Here is a 23,042-nt window from a genome sequence, read left to right as displayed (position 1 = left end):
TTTGCAAAAGCTATATGTTACATCACATTGGAAAAATGATCAGTATAGATAATAATGTATTAATATAATAAAAATGAGTAAAAAAAAATTTGTATTGATTTTTGACTGTAAGCTCTTTTTGGGACAAAGCTGCCTTTGATACTCTGTATCTCTATTAAAAGTGAAAACCAACCCCCTTAATAGCATGGCGAACACAATCGACAAAATAAAGCTATTATAGGTATTTATTGATCTTAACTACATTCTCTTAAAACTTTCAACTTAAAATACCTTAAAGTAGCAACAAACCTTAATAACCGCCGAAAATGTTTACATTACTATAGCATACAATTACATTTAACTCAATAAGTATGTCAAAAAAATTAATGCTGACATTTTTTAACAATAGTCTAAAACCGTTATATTAGTTTTGGAAAAACATTTTTAAAGTTGAAAAATTTTAACAATTTTAAATGTTGAGACACATGTTTTTTATTTAATTGTTTGCGAACTCTTTCGATATAAAAATAAAGTACCTTAGTACTAAGACCTTTGTTTTATAACAATAAAGAAAAATAAAATTAACATTTTCATTTCAGTTTGAGTGTATTAAAAAAATGTTGTTAAACTTTTATTTACAATAACTACTTACTTAATATATTTATTCGCAAATACACTGTTTATCTCTTAGAGATATAATAAATTTCCATTATTATGCAGTTATAGCTTCAAAATATTGTTCGGCATTTTTTTCGTAATGACACTTATTTCAAAATCTATGATAATTATTAATGTAATATTCATTAAGCTGATAACATATCTGGACACTATTACGGATTATTACTGTTTCAGTTAATGATATTGTTATTTCGTAATCTTCGCTTAACAACAAAAACAAAAAGAAAAAAAAAAATAAGACATATATCTATAAAAATCAACAATTGCTTTGAATACAATTAAAGCCAATTTAAATATTCATACAACATTTTTTATTTAAAGTCTTAGTCAATAGCATAGAAGTAAATTGTCTTGCCGAAACTAATTATTTTCATCGCTAGTTTCCCCTATGCATGAATGTATGTCAGTAAAAAAACGGTTTAATGCTTTTACTGCAACACCTGAAATGAAATAATTATAATTTAAGAGTTACTATTTGCAATATTATGATGTAATTATTATTATTTTTGTATAATAAAGAGAAATTCATTATTAATCTTTATATATATGGAATCATATTGAATAGTATTATGTATATGATTAAAAAATATTTACCCTTGCCAGCAGATTGATCTTTAGAATCTCGCCACTTTATAAATGAGTCATACGGTATAACGTCAGCATCATATAGTTCTCCGTAAAGTTCACTTAAGAGGTCTAAAAAGAATTAAAATATATTTTCAGAATTTCCAAAAATAAAGTCGGTAAAATTTGTAGATATTTTTAACAGTATGTACAGTAAAATTAAATCTTTTATATATACACAATTTCTATTTTATATATTATTCTCTACCTCTTGGATGCTCTAAACTGTGAACCAATAGTTGCATTGCGTAAAGACATTCAAGCTCACGTTCTTCTTTCGAATCAGTATAACGATTTAAGACAGGTATACATATTTTTTGAAATTTGATAATTTCAAGTTTGTAGCTGTAATCATTGTAAGCAATAGCAAATTTGCACACAGTTGTTGTTAAACTTCTAATAAATTGTTTGTCAATATCAATTATGTTTCCCTTAAAAAAAATTAATTTTAAAATTAATCAATTATAATATTTAAATTCATTTGTTATCTTACATTTATATAATCAATTACATTGTCCGCATTAGAACCATCTTGTAACAAATAATCAACATGATCCAATACTCGGTTGATATGTTTGTCCTTAGTATCTTTAATAATTATTTTATGCTGAATGTTCTCATTCGTAACATATTCAAACGACTAGTATAGAAATAAATATATATATTCGTGTTTGAGACCGGTTTTATATATATATGTAGTTTGCACAATTTCAGTCATAGTATAGACTAAAAGAATTACTTACATTTGATTTAATAAAATCTTCAACATCAGGCTCTGATAAAAAGTCGGTCCACTTCATATTATAATCTTGCCACATACAGCGCGTAAAGCTTGGGCCTATTTCATGTGTACAATAAATTAAATATGTCTTGAGAAATTTTTGTCCTAACGTTGGCGAACTGTCTTCTCTAAGTTCTTTTGTCCATAAATCATTTATAGTTAAAATCTTTTTTATTATCAAAGGACCTTAAAATAGCATATAGCATACGTTGTGAATTTTATATTATAAATTAAATATTATGTAGCGTTACCTGAGAACTCAAATATATATAACCATAACTCAGGCACATCAACAATTAGATCGGCAGCTTGAAGACAGAAATTTTTGTAAGCTAAATAAAAGTGTTCCAACGATAAAAAGTTATGTTTTATCAGAAATGCAACAATATTCGCTAAATGGCGTCTTTGCGAATGACCGACATCGCGTAAATGTAAATAATCAGTAAATATATAGTAAAGGAAACCGCACCGTTGGTTATCTCTTACTTTAGTTATACTGGAGACAGTAGATATATCAATCGAATTTGTGTTCACTACATTTTCAACCATTTCTGAAGCTACTGCTTTTATAATTTTCAAATCACTGTTGTTAGGTTCTTCGAAAACTGCTGAAGGTGCTGCAGAGGGTGGTAGATTACTTACATTCATTTTCGAATTTTGTACGGAAAATGAGGAATTTTGCTGCTCCATACGATTTTGTTGAAAAGAATTAGTGGAATTTGATGAATTAAGCTGTTTTCAAAAAATAAGAAGTTAACATAAAATGTATAAAAAATTAAAACAAGATTCAGCAATCGTTTTTACTCATACCTTTCCAGAAGTCCGGGGGGTCGATAACGGTTGTTGGAATTTTGAATGACTAGTAGATTTTTGTACAGATGATGAGTTACTCATACCACGCATACTTTGCGAACTGCGGGATGATGAGTTTTCTCGAGATGGTTGAGATGAACCAGACCGTGAGTGTAAACCTATAAAACAGTCTTAGTTCAAACTTTAATTGCAAATACCTTAACAAATACCTCGATCTACGCATCTATCACGCTCCATTGAGCTTTTGTTGTAGGAACCTTTATTACGTGGACCACTTCTGTCTCTGTCCCTATCGTTGCCTCGATCACTGCCTTTAGTCGTATCAACTAACGAGGAAAGTACGGCAAATGAATTTGTTGCATTTGTATGTGGGGTTGAAGATTGTCTTGAATTATCATTGTTCCATATGAATTGAGATAAGCCGCCCATTTTTTTTTTACCAATATCAATATCCTGATTTAACTGAATGCAAAAAAATATATTTATTTAATTTTTAGAATTCCGCGAATAGTATTTCATAATTTCTTTAGTTTATAATATTCATAAAATATTGAATGCAGAAGAATTAATTTTTAATTATACATATTAAATACCACGATTATGTGGGTTTAATGAATGCTATATCACTTTGAAAATACTAAAAGTACTGAAAAAATAATGTATTTTTGATTGAATAGTAGGAGAAATGAATTTTTTGGTTTTAAGAATTTTATTATACTTACCACCATACCTTCCAATTTGTTTGTATCAACAGCTAAAGATCGACTACCTCGGCTAGTTTGGACATGCCACGTATTGTCGTCGTTACTATTATTATGACCACTGATAATATTGCTATTACTTAAAACATTACCACTAATTTGTTGTCGGCGTAAACTATTAACATCGCCTCGCTGACTATGGCTAGAACCATTACCAGATGAACGAGAATCGTTATATCGAATGCTACGGTCATCACGTTTATTTCCAGATTGAGAGGATGTAGCATTTGAATTACTACCTGCTGGTGCAGGCATTGTTGTACTATAATTCAAATATGATGATAATTGTTCTGTCTTTGCTTCTTTCACAATTTGATCCATTGTTTTTGGTGCCTCATTACGTTTAGATTGCCATTTATTTGCACGTAAATCTATTACATCTTGTAACATAAAACGAACACGAGAACTTACTTTTGGATTATCTTTGTCTGTTTTATTTGCTATTGCCTGCATTCGAGCAATTTTTTTTTCTAGAGAAAAACATATGGAAGAATCTTTATGAATCACTGACTGTTCAAATTTTGCACCAACAGTTGTTAGCAATTTACATAAACATTCAAGCAAGTCTTCGGAATTGGGTCTTAATAACTGTTCTATGCAATGGTTTATAATTTTGCCTGTTAGCATAGAAATTTTAAAAAGTTCTCCTATAAAACGTACAGTACCACCAGATCTACGGCGAATTTTTCTCTCCTCTTCTTCCAAATAGGCTTCAAGCTCTGCTTTCTCATTAGGATCATTACATTTTTTAATTTTTTCAATAATTGGTTGTAATTTTTCCTCTTTAGCTGCACTTTGTATTACATTTGTAGTAAATTCCCGTTCTGTTTTATCTATCAATGCATTGCGGAAATGAGCTAAATTGGATTTTGTACCGCTTTCCATTCTATTTTCACGTGCTTTTACTTCACTTATTAAACTATAACATAAACGTGCATAAGATACAGAAAAATTTGGTTCATCTATCGCTTTTTCAAATACGAGTATCATAACATCTTCCATTTTGTCAGGCGTGTCTATTTTTAATTTAATTATTTCCTCCACTAGAGCATCAAATTTTTCTGGAGTTAGTTTATTCAAAATACCACGCACACGGCGTACAAGATCTTCTTTCTCGCGTTGTACTTTTGCTGCGGGATCATTTTCACCACTATTACTTTTATTTAACGCACTAGGTCGCCAAGCATTATCAGTTTCGTTTAATTTTACATCTTGGTTTAGTGATAGATTTATGTGAATCATACCTTTCATGCTGTTTCTAGTATGAACGCCAGACATTGACGCCTGCTTATTTCCGTAATTGCCACCACCAACACTAATGTCGCTGCCTCGATTGGTACCACCTATTGATCCAACCATCGATTGAACACGCTTATTGTTATTACGCATAAATGATGGCATCATTAGATTCGTTTGAGGTAGTATAGCCGTGTTGTGGACTACTGGTTGTATACGAGATGCATTTGCATCACGTAAAAGTAATAATTGCTCACGATCATATCGTTTCTTTCCGGTTGGATTAGTAGGAGACCATTGCCCCTCATTATAATTGATGAGTAGTTGGTTTGAAAAGTTTAATTGAGTAGGAACAATATCTTTTGATGTCTTTGTGTCCTCAATGTCAGTTGTTGTTACTTTTGTTATTGGTATTATTGGTGTTGTTAACGGTGATAATTCTTGGTCTTTAATTGAAATGGTTTTATTTGATGAAGAAATATTTTCTTCAATTTTTTCATTTTTAGTGGGGTTTTTAAGATCAGAAGGTATGTACGAAACTTTTGTGGTATGTGAACGATCTGTTTCATCTTTTAAAACACCTTCATTATTAATATGTTCTGTATCTGTTTTAACGACTGTAGCGGAAAGTTCGGTTGTCACATTGTTATTATTTTGAGCGTCTTCCTTTGTGACATCCAAATCAACCAATTTATTTAGTTGTGTGTAAGTTTCACGTTCAGTAACATCCCCACTGTTTACTAATATTTCTGTTTCTAATATAGCTGTTTGTACGGGCAAAGCTGACGAAGTCTTCTTCAAATGTTTATTATGTAAGTTTGTGCTTAAATCTGAAGCTTTTTCGATATCTTCAAAAGTCACTTGGTTTGATTCTAGTGAATTGTAATATGAAACATTTCCTTCAGTTTTTTTCGATTCTTTTGATTCTTCTGATGAATAAACGTTATCTGTATCGCTGATACAACTGTTAATATTATTTTCTACATCAAGTGTTACATTTTCCATTAAAATGTTTTTATCATTCTCTGGAGTTGGAATTATTGGGGTACAATGTTCTTCATTTTGTTGCAACGGTTCGATATCCGGCACTGGCATGGATTCAATATATGGTGGAAGTTTCTGTTGAACACAATTAGACGCAGTTTTAGTGTCTTCACACAATGGTTTATCTTGTGAAATACTTTCAACGCAAGAACCTAGAATAAAAAAAAATTGTTAATATAGAATTTGTAATTTGTGCTTACATTAAAGCATAAATTTATGTCTTATTGGCGTTCATTATTTGACTTAATTCAGTTGTTATTATTATTGTTGCAAACCACTATTTCGACTATCATTTAATTGATATTCAAATTATTATGAAATATATAAATAAATATTTGTTACGATTCGATTTTGATTAAAGGTGATTAAATTAATGCAATAATGTATTAGTTTTGCATCATCGGCAAGGTTGTCATATTATATTGTTCTTGGTAAACTATTTAGTGTATGTGTATTAGTTTGCTTCCATTTTGTTAGGACACACTAAACTGTTGAGAAATTCTGATGTCTCAATCGACATTGTCTAGTTATAATAGCAAATTTCTTCCATAAGGATAGGAAAATTCGAATAAAGAGATTAAGACACCCAAGTGCTGCTTTGATAGAAAGAGAGAAGCGGAACAGTTGAACAAATGCATAAATTGAATAAATCGAACAGTGGTATTATTGCTATGTACAGATATAGTCTGTAAGACGATATTCTAAAGGTGTATCGGAGTGACACACCAGAGACAATGGAGCACAATAAATATTCCGTATGATAAGCTATTTTGTTATCCACCTATGTAGCACTGATTAATACATTGCATTTCATTCATAAGGTAATATAAAAAAATCCCCAGAGCAAACGAAGTATGGTCTAGATGTATTCCTAGATATTAGTGGACCATTCAACAATGTGTCGAAGTAAATTATTTTAAAGAGTTCACAAAGAGCTCTCTTTGTGTAAATATAAATCTGTTGGGTTGGAGAAAAATTGTGGGATGCCACCACCGCTTCTCTGATTACTCGTATCAAATATCAAAACTATACAGATGTCATTGTTGTAATAATGTTAGTATTTTTATAAACTATAATCTTTCTCTAAGCAATAGGCGAACCTGGGGCGTAAATAGATGAAAGATGTTAATTGGTGTCAATCTTCTGCACTAATGCATTTGTTCTGCAGAACAAGAGCCAAACCAATTTACTGTATGATTTTTTAATGTAGTTGATTTCAGTAACTTCATACACAATGTTTTGTTGCATTGTGTATGAGATCGTTAAAGAGTACTGCAATAGCTGCTTTACAATGAAATTCAATTATTGTTAAAAGACATTACTGCAAAATGTGCATAGAGGTTGGTGGTAACTTATGAAAATACTTTGAAATTTTAAATATATCGCAATCAGCTGAAGGAGGGTAAACGAGTATTCATTTATATGTATTGATCTCGTGCGAAATGTAAACAAATATATATTCAATTTGACTTTAAGATCGCAAATTGAGTGAAATGGCGATCTGAAAGAGTAGGAGTAGTCAATTACAAAATTTCCAGCAGCGCTTCGAATGTTTAACCAAGATTGTAACTTTAAAGGTTTAGATATAATGTTACGGAAGAGGTTAGAGATTGAGGTGTGGGAGATGACAATCTTTAGAAATTGCTTTTAACGAATGACAAGTGAACATTTAAAATAGGCCAGAAGAAAGCTATTGTCTTTGAAAGAGCACAAAAAAAATGGCATAAGGTAAAACATATTTATGCATTCTCGCAATTGTTATCAATGTCGTGGAAATCAACAGACAGATCAGTAGTAGTTAGAAAAAGTCAAGCAGATCAAATCTTTTAGATACAAATCAGGAAATTCAAACAGTTGAGTATTTATTGTCAATGTCTATTCAAAACAATCCATTGGTTTAGAAAGTGGTTATAATATGCCAAGAACCACTGGTAATGAAAAATGATTCCATAACAAGTTATTTAATAACAACTTGAAGTCAATGTAAGTGAAGAAGTACTCACCTAAGTTTCGTTTGGGAGCATTACAAATAAATTAATTTCAAATTATACGTGGTTCACAAAGTTGGGTTTAGATCGGGTTATACGCAGGTGAAAATTGAACAAAAATTACCTAGAATTCTAATACTGAATGGAAATCGCGGATTCTTTAAATTGATTAGATTACCTATAGAAATTTCGCCAGCACCAAACATTTACCAACACGTAATGTAAGGAATTCTGAATATCGTATATGGTGTTATTTAAATATTTAGTTATTTATTTAGATATACTGATTGGCGGGACAATGGGAGAGAATTCGAAAAACTTCTGTATATGCATCCTGTATATAGGATGCAGAATTAAAACTAAAAAATAAAACATTTTTCCACAGAATACAAAATAATATTTTTAAGATTTAAGAAAAATCAATCAGGAATGCACCAAAACAGACAAAAAGTTGAAAACAATGTCTCAGACATTAAAACCAGTGAATATGCACCAGATACAAGCATTTCTTGGCTTAGTAACATTTTATGATAGATTCTTACGAAATAAAGGCAAAATAAAAAATGTTGTACTAAGAAATGCGACGCCATTTAAATTGAAGAAAAGGGCAAACTTCAATCCAGAAATCTGTTAGTATATTACTCGTCGAACTTACAGAGTTCAAAAGTTTTACCATTTTTTATGTTGTAGACAACTTTAAATGGTATTGATAGAGCATACACCGCTATTACGCTTATTAAATCCATATTTACTATTAAAGTGTTTAATATGGTAATAGCTAATTTTATATCATATATGTATCACCCACAATATTAAAGTGGTGTATGAAGTTAAGTTCCTATCAGTACGAGTTTAAATTTCGAAAAAGGAAGCATAACTGAATGCAAATACATTGGGCCCGTTACATTCAAATAATTTGAAGCTATAAATACCAGTAGTATCTAAAATATTGTATAAGGTTGATAAGGGTGAACAACAGTTTTTGATTACTGCAATTAGAAGAGAGCCAGTACTACGACAGTAATGAGGCATATATAAAGCAAGAAAATATGTAGATTTGCAGGACAATTCAAACCAGTTTAAACTATTTTTAAATAAAGTTGCAATGCTTGTTATGAGGTTTCAAAGCAATTATACTAACGAAACCACATTCCAGAATATTTAATATATTACACGAAGGCGGCTATGAGAAAAAGCTGTTTTTGATGGTCTGACGTAGGCGGAGATATAAAAATGTTAGCCAGACGTTGTGAAGAATATACACGTTATAAGAAAAAAATCCACCTATGATAGTGAGCAAACCATAGTCAGCAACGTTAAGGCAATGGTCACGTTTGCATATCGACTATGCAGGAATTTTTATGAGTACAGTTACCAGTAATATAAAAAAAACTCGATAAAAACAATCAAGTTATTCATTAATTGATAAAAATTTCTATTAGTGGAGTTCGGGAAATATTGAAAATATTACGAACTAAAACACATACTAACGGCACCACATTATCCATCTTCGAACGGACAGCAGAAAGGATCATACAAACTATTAAAAAACCATCTAACGAAGACGCCAAATTCAGACATTAGTAAGAATTTGCAAATAAACCCTTGAATGCACGTACAACTTCAAACGCATATTCAAATTAAAAATCAATAAAAATGGATGCAAAAGAAACTAAAGATGTTGTTAGATCATGTACACCCCACTGAGTAAATGATCACCCCAATACTGAGAAGCAGCTACAATCTGATGAGCGTTTTAATTAAACGCAACAAGTTCGTAGTTTCAAATCTGTTAAAACCGTGTACCGAAATTTCAGAACGGGTTCGGGTTCGAGTAAATGGTAATATGTCTTCGAGATATATAGCCCCATATGCATTAGCAATTTTCGGAGATACCGACAGTAAGTTTTCAATACAACACAATTTTGATGGAAATAACTGAAATGGTTGGAAGAAATATTTGGAAGAACACAAATGTTTCAGTTAATTCAAGTTCCTACCAGATCATTACAGAGGACGATTGGAAGAGGAATGTAAACGAGGTAGACAATTTACAATCGCGACCTCAACATCAGAGTCAACCTCTAGAAATATTATAGAACTATTTCCATTCCCAAGACGTTATCAATTCTTTTAACTTAAAATATTGATTATATATTTAATTTCAAAATAAAGAATTTGACAATACGAAATGTCAAAAATATATTTTGAAATTAATAGGGTGATACTTTTATTAAGTAAGTTCAATTAAGTTTTCAATTCTAACGAAATGCCTTTTAATGATAATAAAATTAGTAAGCTAATAAAAATGTAACAACAATTTTATTGTGATACATTTTTAATTCTGTCATTAACAATTAATTAAAACTAAAGCTTGAACAAGTTTTAAATCTACTTACCTATATCATTTTAAAATAAAAAAAATAGTGAAGGTTTGTAAGGGAAATTTTACCAAATATAACTTATATATTATATTATCCTGTATTACGTATCTTCAGTATCCTGAAGATGACTATAGACTATAGTCAAAATATTAGCGGCTATAAAATATACATTTTTAAACAATTTAAGAAATTATTTTAACAATTGACAATAATTAACAATTGATAAATTAGTCCGTTCAAAAATATAAACAAAAAGCCATGAAGGCAATCGTGAATATTTTAACAAATTTTGTGCGGTGACAAATAAACGTCAGTTTAAAACACAAAAAATAGTTGTGTTAAAAGTATATAAATAAATAAAAGTAATTTAAATTGCATTAAAATTATTTTAAGAAAAAAGTAAATAACTGTGATAACACTATTTTCAAAAAGTTCGTTTCTACTTTATGTTACAATAAAAAAACTTAATGCTTAATTATTGAAAATATATTAATTTGATATAAGATTAAAAATACAATTTAAAAAATATTAATAAATTTTATATAAAATATAACGAACAGAAGCACACCGTTCTTTTAATATTAAATATAATATTAAATCCTTAACCAGATTAATCAGAAAGAAAGCAAAAGCAGAGCGTGATGTTGATGTTGCATTTATTATGCCTGAACCAGATATGTAGCACTAAATATATTATATATAAATATCTTACATGTTATTATAACAAATTGTTATAAAAAAAAAAAATTTTAACTGTTAGTTATAAAAAAAAAAAATTTTAACTGTTTGTTATAAAAAACGAATTAATATTCATATATGTACATATTTTCTTAAATGCTATAGTAATAATGTAAGCTTAATATAAGCAATATTGGAGACAAACGGTTTTGAAAAAAGTTTTTTGGTTTATGATTTCGTTCTAATATAAAACAGCAGGTGGATTTATTAATAACAAAAAACTTTCACAGCAAATTAACAAAAATTCCAGAAAAATGTGCGAACATAAAAGTCAAGTACGGCTTTGGGTCAGTTGGCTAATGAACGGTAACTCTGAGCTTTCAAATTTGACAGGACACGAATTCATTCCTGGTACATGCAATCTCAAAAAATTATTTACGAATAATTAAATACAGGAATTATTTCCAAGACCACTGATGTTGGGTATTTGGCAATACATATATTAATATATCTAATAATGCTTTGAAACATAATAACTAATCTAAGAAATTTAAAACTGTATATTGAACTACATCCATGTTTTCATATTCCATGGCTGCACATTATGTGCGATGATAAGTTCAAGATGATAAGGGTAAAATAACTAAAATACACTTAGACTCAGATTGTATAATAAATTACAAAAAAAAATTTCATTTTATTTATATATATATATATATATAATAAAAATGAGTTTATTCAAAAAAAAAAAAAAAATTAAATTAATTATAAATAATATATAAGAATTATAACAACATAACGTTGTAAATTATATATTGGTGAAGTATAAATATATATTGTTAGAAGTATGTATTAAGTATATGTTTATGATATTTAATTTTTATTACTGTTATATTTTTCTTTTTATTTCAAGTAAATAAACTCATTCTTCAAAAGAAGGGAGGTGTAGCGTACATGTATTTGGATAACTAATTTCAAATATGCTTAGCTAGAATCTTTCTAGTTTACCGCCCAAGGCACAATATTGTTTGCGATGTGAAGCTAAGCTGTTGCATATCTACAAATGTATGTATGCTACTTTATATATAATAATTATAATGCTTACATATGCATATAGGTATGCGCTTGTGCATACTATACTTTAAGTTAGTTTAAGAATGTAATATATTTAATAAAACAGATGAGTTATTTATTTGTAATAACGAAAAACGTTACTTTAAACATAGCTTAAAAGTAGTAAAGCGCTTATAAATAGTATTTAAAGGCATCGAGTTAGGCATCAATTGCAAAAATATATCAAGTGTTATAGTGGAAAAGATTTCAATATAAACACTCATTGAATTGTTCAACAGAGATAAGATATCTCAATTCTCGTTCCAGAAGCCATTAAGCGAAAAAAAAAAAATGTAACTCCTTCGTTTACAACTTAAAATATTTACTGCATTACTTCAGTCACCAATGAACTATTCCTTCAACATTTTCCTTTCTTCCTTCCTTCCATCTTTTAAAACAAAATCTAAATTAATTTATTAATTTGTGTTCAAGTTAAATCGAACTTAACAATGCACCGGAAGAAATGGTTCGTTTTAAGTGAAAACTTTAATACAAGAATTACTTATTAAAATAAGTTGATTGTGATTTTTGTTCTTTTTAGTTGAGAGCTCATTTTAAGTTGGACATACGTAAGGGAACTGAAAAATAGATGCCAATAAACTAGTTGTTAGAAATTGAAGAAAATTGTAAACAAAAGTTGTAAACAAAAAATTTTTTTAAATTTATCAAGTTCATCAATCACTTGTGTTAAAACAGACTGTTTATTTGAAATATCTAATTAATTTATTCACATTTATTTACATATATTTTTTTATAATTTTAGTTAAATTTTTCAATAAATTTTTAAATTCGCATTTAATTGTTCAGTTTCTATGATAACTTAGAGAATATAGCAAATCGAATTTGATTATAAACTCGCGAATTCTGTCTTTAATATTAATTGAAAAACGAGAACACAATTTAAATCAATTTATTAATATATTAATTTTTACAGAAATAATTTGCACAGCTTTATAAAAAGGTGAATGAATAAAAAATTAACATCATTTAAAATCATTTTTACACTTAAAGGGCAATTAATTGGATACATATGTCCTAATTTTTATAAAGCTGCTACATATATAAGCATTGTAAAGACACAATAAATAGTAACGATTAAGACAACCTTGACAATAGGAAGCAAGAAGATCAATCATATGTAAAGTTTTACTGCAGTTGACTGCATTTATAAAAACATGTGATCACTGTATCTTGAATTATGTTATTTTGTAGATATTCATGAATTTTTACGTAAAACATTATCGTTTTACAGGCACATCTGATTTCATTTCCTTAAATGTATATAAATGTGAAACACATTTAAAATTTCATATATACATATTTTTTTTATTAATTTTGGCACATTGTTTAAAGCGTTATTTTTTGCCTGAAGTTTATTATTGCTATAATGTCAATTATAATGTAACGGCATGAAATCGTATATCGTATCGGTAACAATAAAGCAAGTACTTGTTCACGTTAATAAGCAGAAAAGAAGAACGTATTGTTCATATAAACTTGTCACAAATTTATCTATTTGCTCATTTCATTTTTGACTTCTTATATATAAATAGTTAATGCAATCGTCACAAGTCGCCAACATGTGGTGAGCGAGCTAAACGAAAAATGCCAAATTGTTGTCAAGTAGAAGAATTTGTAAGTATAAAACATATAAAACAATAGAACGAACCGAAGACTACTACAACCAAAAAAATGCTCCCATTAAAATATATTCATTCACCTAAGCATATTGCTTATGAATCATGCTCTATTTATTAAGGAGAGATAGAAACATACGAGTAGATTGGTTAATAAACATAAAATAGAACAATTATTATTTTTTTAACAAGACAAGAAATAAATAATTATGTTACATTTAAGTTTATTTATTTCAGACATAAACTATATGAAATTCTAAGTCGAAACATTTACTTAGTATTTCAATTTTAATGTTTTGTAAATTTAAATTTTTTTTACACTTTTTATATCGTTGATACAATACCTCAAAAAGCCTATCAGTTGGTAAGAGAAGAGTTTATTCATATGACATGTATACCATATCTTTAAAAAAAAAATGCATTTCTTAAACTTTTATAACGTATTTAGTTGAAAGTGTTGTATAGTAAAAACGTACTTTAGTTTATCCAAAAACAATAACAATAAACACTCAAATTATATAAGCACATGTTTACTTTTTGCGTCATATATAGTGTTTGTTGTATTTAAAAACTGGTAGTAAATTTTATACACACAATAAAAAAAGTCTGCGTCCACCCAAAAATTGACACAAAATCTTGTGCTGAAATTTTATGAGAAATTTGAGAAATATGACAAATATGAGAAATTAATCGCCTTGATCCTCTAACCTGTTTGCGTTCGAATACCTGGAATATTCTCGTTTGTTTTTTTTTCTAAGTTAGAGCTTTATTATCTTTAACTGAATATGAATTTAACGATTAAGATACAATTCTGAAGCGCTTTTGCCCCGGTCAACGATGTACCTGTATATCTTATAAGGACTTCATCAACTTTCTTGTTAATACGTCTCTCATCAGATGGCATTGCTTTTAATTTTCTTTTTAAGGTTTGGTTTGCATGTTGTACTATTCTGGTTGCAGTATTTATTGAGAATATCACTTGTAAGCAATGTTGCGTTATCCAATACCTTGGACGATTGTCGGTTACAAGTTTGAAATGCCTACCATACAAATACATGAAGAAATGATCAACTGTAAATACAATTGCTAAAGTTTTCCGGTCAGTTCCGCTATAACTTTTTTCTGGTTTTGTTAGCGATCTCGAAGCAAAAGCAATTGTTAGCGATCTCGGTAATACCTGTTGGACTTGCGTTAGTGGCAGCAATGATAAGTAATGTTATATCGATTCGTGTAAGTATCACGTTACTACATATTATGCTTTTGAGTCTTGTAAATGCTCTTTTGCAATCATTTGACCAATTAAACTTTCGATTATTTAAGGAATTTTTTGTAGAGGATATGTTGCCGTTGATAGATTTGAAGATTCTTAGAAACGTCGTCAGCATTTCAGTCGCTTTAAGTTTAACTCTCTGCTATCAATTTTTGATGCTTCTAAAGCAACAGGCTGTTCTATAATTTCATTGAATTCTGCATTTTGAGTTAATAGTAATTTTTCTCGAATTGAATTATCTTTAATCCAACGAATTAATTGAACTCGTAAAAACATACCTGCGATATTTGCTTTGCATTGACATGGAAATATAAAGTTGCATTCAATGACCAGATTTCTCAGTTTACATTTTTAGCAATTGATTCATTTTGTTGTTGATAAAGTGAATTTATGATAAAGAATAATTGAATAATTGTGTTGTAAGGTAATTCCGTGACTATTTCGGGTGCCACCATCGCAACCAATAATTTGAAACGAATTGCACCAATTGAATTTATCAGTTTTTGGTGGCACAATTTTTGTTTTCGAAAACATTTTTGAGTTTTAAGTAATTTTCAAATCTTTGACGATATAAACTAAAACTTAATATCTGCGCCTGAATTGGTTGTCTAGCACTTAATTGTTGAAGCAGCTAGTTGCGCAAATTGAGTAGCATCAATTTTGAAGTACGAATGTCTTTGTTTTCTCCTCGTCGTCAATTATTGTAACTTGATTGTTTATTATTGAATTATTACATTTTGCGTGACTAACTATATATGTTATATCTAAAAGCGTCTCTCAATTGTTATTCTATTTTGAATGCCAGCCAGAGTTGCATTTATAACAACAGTCATAAGTAAAGGGATACAACAATATTCAAAATCTCAAAATGCAACATGCAATATTAGTCAAGATTCTGGAATAACAAAATAATCTAATAAACTGTTCCATAATTTTTATAAAATTATACGATAAGTGAAAGATTAAAATTTCTAGATAGACTTACGCATATTGCAAATACTTTTTAATATACTAACCCACAGAACTATATCGTCAAGTTTATTACATAAAATAGCCGTAAATCAATTGCGGATCAGAGCAGAGTATATTTAAAACATACATACATACAGACTCCACTGCATAATCAAACAAGCATTTGTTCGAAATAAATGTGCTTTAAACTTTAAAAAAATATGCTAAAAATATTATTTTTTTTGCTTTAATTAATACTTAACTTTCTTATTAAATTATAAAAAAAATTGAAACGTTTCTCATAATAACTGTAAATTTAAAGTAAAAAACAAAACCAATACAATTTTTTGCGCTCAACGCATAATCGGACAAAATGAAGCAGCCATATTAAAAATGCAGAAATGTGGCAATGAATATTTTGTTACATATCCTTTGTTATCCAGAACGGCCTGGAGATGATTTGTAACTGATTTTTCCAAGTTTTGGCACACTTCTGCCTCTAATTAGTACCATGTTCTGAACCTTCATTACCTGTACTATTAAATTTTTTTTTTAATACACTTTTCTAGCTAATTGCTTCCAAAGATGCGCAATTACATTAAGGTCTGTGCTCTGTGCAGGTGCTTCTATGAATTTGGGGCAGTTTTGGATGAACCAAAGTTTTAATACGGCTGACGTATGCTTATAATCGTTGTCCTGATCAAAGGTGAAGTTTTTCACGATACCCAATATCTTTGCCCCTTGCTTTACATTCTGTTTCAAAATAAGAATGTAGCCAAATTTGTTCATTTAACTATCAATAAAATGCAAATTGCCGTCTCCTGCACTTTACATACAACCCCCAACCATAACAGAGCCTCCTTCATTTTTTAAAACAGCTTTTGTATTGGGCTGATTGAATTTTGCATTTGGTTTACGAGATACAAACATCTTATCAACATCTTAAATCATACTTAAATTTACTTTCGTCAGTGAACAAAACCTTGAAAAAGCTAAAATCATGAATGGAAATGTATTTAAGATGATTTCCCCTCAATTTATCTGATTCCAAAAGCTTTCTGTTTTTAGTAAGTATTTAATACTTATAAACGGCTTCTTTATGGTAATTCTTCCGTGATAATCGGATTAATGTTATGTATTGCGAATAGTATTTAAGCATACATCTTTCCCAGAGCGGGATTTTAATGAAAATTTAAGGTCTTTTGCGGTTTTGGAAGGATTTTTCTTTATTTCTTTCAATATCGAATGCTCTTCTCGATCATTTAATATTTCATCTTGAGCTGCTCTGATCTTATTGGCCAGCCTAAACTCATCATGGGACCTCTTGATAATGTCTTGGATAGTAGATTGACTTATTCCAACTAAATTGGCAATTTCTCTAACGGTTTTACCTTCGAAATTCAATTTAATTATTAATTGCCTAATTTCGATAGTAGATTGCTATCCATTTGGTGCTATTGTAATACTATTTAATATTACTTAATTGTTATATTTGTTGTGAGAATTATTACAGATTATTATTATTATTACATAAAAATAAAATAACTATTTATGTTATTGGTATTATTTGTAAAATAACAGCATTTTTAGCACGGCTCCTTCATTTTGTCCGATTATGCGTTGAGTGAAAAAAATTGTGTTGGTTTTGTTTTTTACTTTAAATTTACAGTTATTTTGAGAAATGTTTTAATTTTTTTTATAATTTAGATAGATAAGTATGTTAAGTATTATTAAAGCAAAAAAAATAATATTTTTAGCGTATTTTTTTAAAGTTTAGAGCACATTTATATCGAAGAAATGCTTGTCCGATTATGCGATGAAGTTACTGTATATGAAAAAGATTATTTACAAAATATTGGCAGCCAACTATACGTCTAAATAGTTCAACTAGAATAACATATAGAGCCATTTTAGAAATAATGAGCAATATAGATTGTTTCATTTTGATAACTTTAAGGGTTCAGTGAGCAATAATAGTCTATGAGTGTAAGTGTTGACGTTTGTACTAACATACGCCGTTAAAATCAGGTGACCAGATGTCACCGCTTTTGGCGGGACAGTCCCGATTTTTCACAATTTGTCCCGCGTCCCGCGACGTTTTGCAAGAGTCCCGACTTTTAGAATTAGGTTGAATTTTATATTACATTGTATTTGTCTCTCAGATGATACAATGCGTGCTAGCTAGCTATTTGGAAGCTATCTATACCTGAAACTAACGCTGCGACTGAACGCGTATTTTTCTACAGTAAACCAAGATGGACATCAGAAAAATCAAAATTAAGTGTTGAAACTTTGAGTCATTTTATGTGTCAAATTTTAATTGAGAAATTCTTATGAAGATTTTTATATATTGTTGTTGTTGTGATTTGAGTTAGTGCTATTGCGAACTTTTACTCTTTTGTGGCTGGGGGGCTTATCCCTGCCCCACACTAAGCTTTTAGTATACTAGAATTATTATCATTTATTTATCTTTTAACTGATGACGGACCGTAGATCAGCATATCTTCCTGTGCGTCCTGAGGTGGACTTAAGGTTTGTCAGGGCGGGGTTGGCAACGTATCAACTTTTGTGAATAATTTTAGGGCTCTGTCCTTGACATATTTTATCACAGAGTCAATTTTTAAATCTCTATGCATGTCTGTTGTTCTAATATACCAAGGAATTTTTATTAGTCTACTTAAAACCAGATTTTGTGCTATCTGTAATTGCTTTATGGCAATATTTGAGGCTTTGCTGTATGTTACATATCCGTACAGTAGTGCTGGCCTAATTATTTGAGTTTGTAATAACTTTCTATTTTTGAGGTTGAAGCTATTATTATTAAACAGCGGCTTAAAGAGATGTAGAATTTTAGAGCAACTATTTCGTTTGCATTTCATATGTTTATACCAATAAAGCCGTTTGTCAAAAGTGACCCCTAGATATTTTATGCTTTTCTCCCATCGTATCTCCATGACACTGATTGCTCACTTCTGGAGGATGCTGCCTTCTCTTTCGTTTTATAAATATAGCCTTGGTTTTGTCGTTGTTAATTTTAATTTACCATTTCTGGAAGTATTCCACCATGAGGTCTATATTTCTCTGTAAGGTGTTACTTACTTTTATGATGTTCCGGTCAGAGTAGATCAAGCACGTCTCATCTGCGTAAAGCGCCATTGGCACGGGGCTTAAGGTGGGGATGTCTACCGTATATATATTAAACAATGTCACTTAGTGGCGACCCTTGAGGTACACCTGCTTCTATTGTTCATGCGGACGAAGAAGTGCTGTTAGTTTAAGTTCGGAACGACCTTTCCTGCACGAAGCTACCGATGATTTTAATCAGCCCGCTGGGGACCCCAAAATGGGCCATTTTGACTAAAAGGCCATCATGCCAGACCTTGTCAAAGGCTTTGGCTATGTCGAATATTATCATCCCGGTTGATTCCTGTTTACTTAGAGCGGTTTGTATCAGCTGCGCTGTTCTGGCTAGTTGTAGTTCCGTGGAAAGATCGTTCCTAAACCCGGGCGTTCATCACTGTTTTTAACCTAGCCAGGATTACTCGTTCTGCCAGCTTTCCCAGAGTTGGGAGCAGGCTGATGGGGCGCCAGTTCTGCGGAAATAAGAGATTCTTGTCCGGTTTAGGAAACACAACAACCGAGGCTATCTTCCAGGTCTTTGAGAACTTGCCAAGCCTAAACATGCAGTTTGCGCAATTGGATTGCGTCTTCTGGGAGATTACGCAGGCATTTGTACTTATGTTAAACATAAAAAATATTACAATATTATTTTTATTCTGTATGAAAATTTTTGTTGATACCACCCACCACTCCTCCCCCCTCCTTCAGAGTTTTTCCGCTTTACCCATCTAAAACTCTAGTCACCTTACCTTAAAATTCAATCTAACCTGTTTTAAAGCTGCTTTTTTTAATATCAACAACTATCAATACAATAGTACTATATTTAAAAATTTTTATTTATTCCGTTAAGACAAATAAAAATCCGCAAAGACAATATATATCATGAAATAATTTTTCTGTAGCCAAATATTTTTTAAAAATCTATATATGTTAAATTAAAACGAAACTTACTTGTAGTTTGAGGAACAGATAATATTTCTCTCGGAATATGCGATCTGAAAAGGAATTTAAAAATAAATATTATAAACATTTTCCATACATTGATTTGTTTTTGATATAAAAATTTTTGTTAGATTTTTATCGCAACATTAAAATTAATTGTTTCTCCATTTACGAAATTTAATTACAATTTGAAAACATTTTTCAAGTTTACAATATATGCCTAAATATCTATTGCAAATTGAAAATGCAAGTAGACAGCTACAACAGTATATGGGAGCTAGCAAGTGGGAGCTGGGGTACTAGCTCATTCATTCTTATTATTAACAGTATATTAAGTGTCCATATAAATAGGATCAACTTTAACTCTTAACAGAAAATTTTTTAATATGAATGAGATTGGAATATTGCTAATGTATTTAAATTATTATATTAATGAAGATCTAATTAACTATTTAATTGTTTAGGTTGTATATAAAAACTTTCAATTAATAAATATACCACATACAGTGACTCCATCGCATAATCGGAGAAGCATTTGTTCAATATAAATGTGCTCTAAACCTTAAAAAAACTCCTAAAAATATGATTTTTTTTTGCTTTAATTATTACTTAACATACTTATCTATCTAAATTATAAAAAAAAAAAACAAAACATTTTTCATAATAACTATTAATTTAAAGTAAAAAAAAGAACCAACATAATTTTTTGGGCTCAACGTATAATCGGACAAAATTAAACATCCACATTAAAAATGCAGAAATGTGGCATTTAATATTTTATGCATATCCTTTGTTATCCAGAACGGCCTGAATACAATTTGGAACTGATTTTACCAATTTTTGGCACACTTCTGGCTCAATAGAGTACCATGCTTCGAGTAAAGCTTCCTTTAGCTGTACTATTGTGTTAAATTTTTTTTGGTACTCTCCTAGCTAATTCCTCCTAAAGATGCTCAACTACATTAAGGTCTGGGCTCTATGCAGGTGCGTCTATGAGTTTGGGGCAGTTATGGATCAACCAAAGCTTTGCTACGCCTGACGTATGCTTGAGATCGTTGTCCTGATAAAAATTAAAATTTTCTGAGATACTCAATTTCTCTGCACTTTGCTTTATATTCTGTTTCAGAATGTCGAGGTATTCAGATTTGCCCATTTTACTATCTATAAAATGCAAATTACCCACTCCCGCACTCGACATACAACCCCAAACCAAGCCTCCTGCATGTTTTATAGTGGTTTTTGTATTGTGATGATTGAATTCTGTATTTGGTTTTTACGGCATACAAACATCTTACCATCAGATCTATTCAGATTAAATTTACTTTTATCAGTGAACAAAACCTTAAAAAAATGAAAATTATCAATGAAAATGTGTTTAAGATGATTTACCACCAATTTACTTAATTCCAAAAGCTTTCTATTTTTAGTAAATATTCCTTAACAAATTTTATTCTTTTGTTGTTATTTTTAATACTTATAAACGGCTTCTTCCTGGCAATTCTTTCGTGATAATTGAATTTATGTAATGTATTGCGAATAGTATTTAAGCATACATCTTTTCCAGTGCGCGATTTTAATGATAATTTAAGGTCTTTTGCGGTTTTGAAAGGATTTTTGTTTATTTCTTTTAAATTCGAACGCTCTTTTCGATCATTTTATATTTTGTCTTGAGTTACTCTGATCTTATTGGCTAGCCTAAATTCATCATGGGACCTCTGGATAATGTCTTGGATAGTAGTTTTTTCTAAAGGTTTTACCTTCGAAATTCAATTTAATTATTAATTGCCTAATTTCGACAGTAGATTGCTTTCCATTTGGTGCCATTTTAATACTAATTTTAATACTAATTGTTACAATTATATAATTTATAATTTATATTTATCTTAATGTAAAAAACATTGTTCTGACAGTATTTTTAGCATGAATGCTTAATTTTGTCCGATTATACGTTGAGCCCAAAAAATTGTGTTGGTTCTGTTTTTTACTTTAAATTAATAGTTATTATGAGAAATGTTTTTTTTTTTTTTTATAATTTAGATAGATAAGTATGTTAAGTATTAATTAAAGCAAAAAAAAAATCATATTTTTAGGATTTTTTTTAAAGTTTAGAGCACATTTATAACGAACAAATGCTTGTCCGATTATGCGATGGAGTCACTGTATATAGAAAATACATTCACTTCGCTAAGATGAGAACACGGAGAACGTTTCATAGCAAGTTGTCAAAATAGAAACAAGAAAACACCACTTTAATAACGAAGAGTCACTGCAAATTCTACAGCGTTTCCAACAACAGATTTGCTTTACCAGTCTTTAGGAAGCAATTACCAATTCAAGTTACCAACTAATAAAAATTTCAGAATCCATTCACTTTAGCTCGGTGTCCACTTTTTGCCTTGACTATAGCCTTCAAAAGGTTAAAAAATGAGTTGCATGCTTCACGGATGTGTTTCGTTTAATGGCTTTTTTCAGCGCATCCATACTGTTATATTTTTTAGTCCTTATCTTGCTGTCTAAAATGGCCCAAATGGAACAATTCATTGCATTTGCATCTGGCGAATTTGAAAGCTTTTGTATGGACGAAATGTGCACCATCTTTTTTTAACCATTCTTGGTTTACACAAGCTTTATAAGATCGAGACTGGTGGAACGGTCATGGTATACGACCAAAATATTTGCTTGCCCACTGATCTAAAGCAACTTCCCACACATTTTAGTGATAAAAAGTCGCATTGACTTTGACACCAAGCTTGATGAAAACGATTGGAGAGCGTCCATCTGCGGTGCAATTGGAGAGCTGCCAATTTTCCATTACTTGAGATGGAAAATTACATTGGGTAGCTATTCGTAATCTCAAATTTTCGGTAGTGCGTTTAGTTACATAAACACGATCATTTTGAAAGTTTATAAACTGCTCAATGGGGAATTTTTTCTCATCAGAAAACATTTCGCCACGTTCGTGCAAGCCCAACAGCTCCTTTGCTCTTTCAAGTCTAACTTTTTGTTGCTTTGGTGTAAAATCTTGTGCCTTTTGGAACGTATA

General features: G+C 30.1%; 1 protein-coding gene across 2 annotated transcripts in view; it reads right to left on the bottom strand.

Annotated features, from left to right (window-relative positions):
• Positions 1–945: 945 nt before the first annotated feature.
• The window catches only part of LOC119680599 (eukaryotic translation initiation factor 4 gamma 3), a 50,239-nt gene continuing 28,142 nt past the window's right edge, over positions 946–23,042 (bottom strand). For both annotated transcript variants that reach the window (XM_038093504.1, XM_038093503.1), the window contains 10 exons: positions 20,009–20,052; positions 3,598–6,068; positions 3,085–3,337; positions 2,873–3,033; positions 2,314–2,794; positions 2,025–2,248; positions 1,775–1,921; positions 1,490–1,712; positions 1,252–1,353; positions 946–1,097 (listed from right to left, as the gene is read on the bottom strand). In XM_038093504.1, coding sequence (XP_037949432.1) covers positions 1,018–1,097; positions 1,252–1,353; positions 1,490–1,712; positions 1,775–1,921; positions 2,025–2,248; positions 2,314–2,794; positions 2,873–3,033; positions 3,085–3,337; positions 3,598–6,068; positions 20,009–20,052 — 4,186 coding nt within the window. In that variant the 3' untranslated portion in view covers positions 946–1,017. The remainder of the gene's footprint in view (positions 1,098–1,251; positions 1,354–1,489; positions 1,713–1,774; positions 1,922–2,024; positions 2,249–2,313; positions 2,795–2,872; positions 3,034–3,084; positions 3,338–3,597; positions 6,069–20,008; positions 20,053–23,042) is intronic.

Source organism: Teleopsis dalmanni, chromosome 2 (genome assembly GCF_002237135.1).
Source record: "Teleopsis dalmanni isolate 2A chromosome 2, ASM223713v2, whole genome shotgun sequence".
In the NCBI taxonomy this organism is placed as follows: domain Eukaryota; kingdom Metazoa; phylum Arthropoda; class Insecta; order Diptera; family Diopsidae; genus Teleopsis; species Teleopsis dalmanni.
This window is presented reverse-complemented; position numbering and strand designations above follow the sequence as displayed.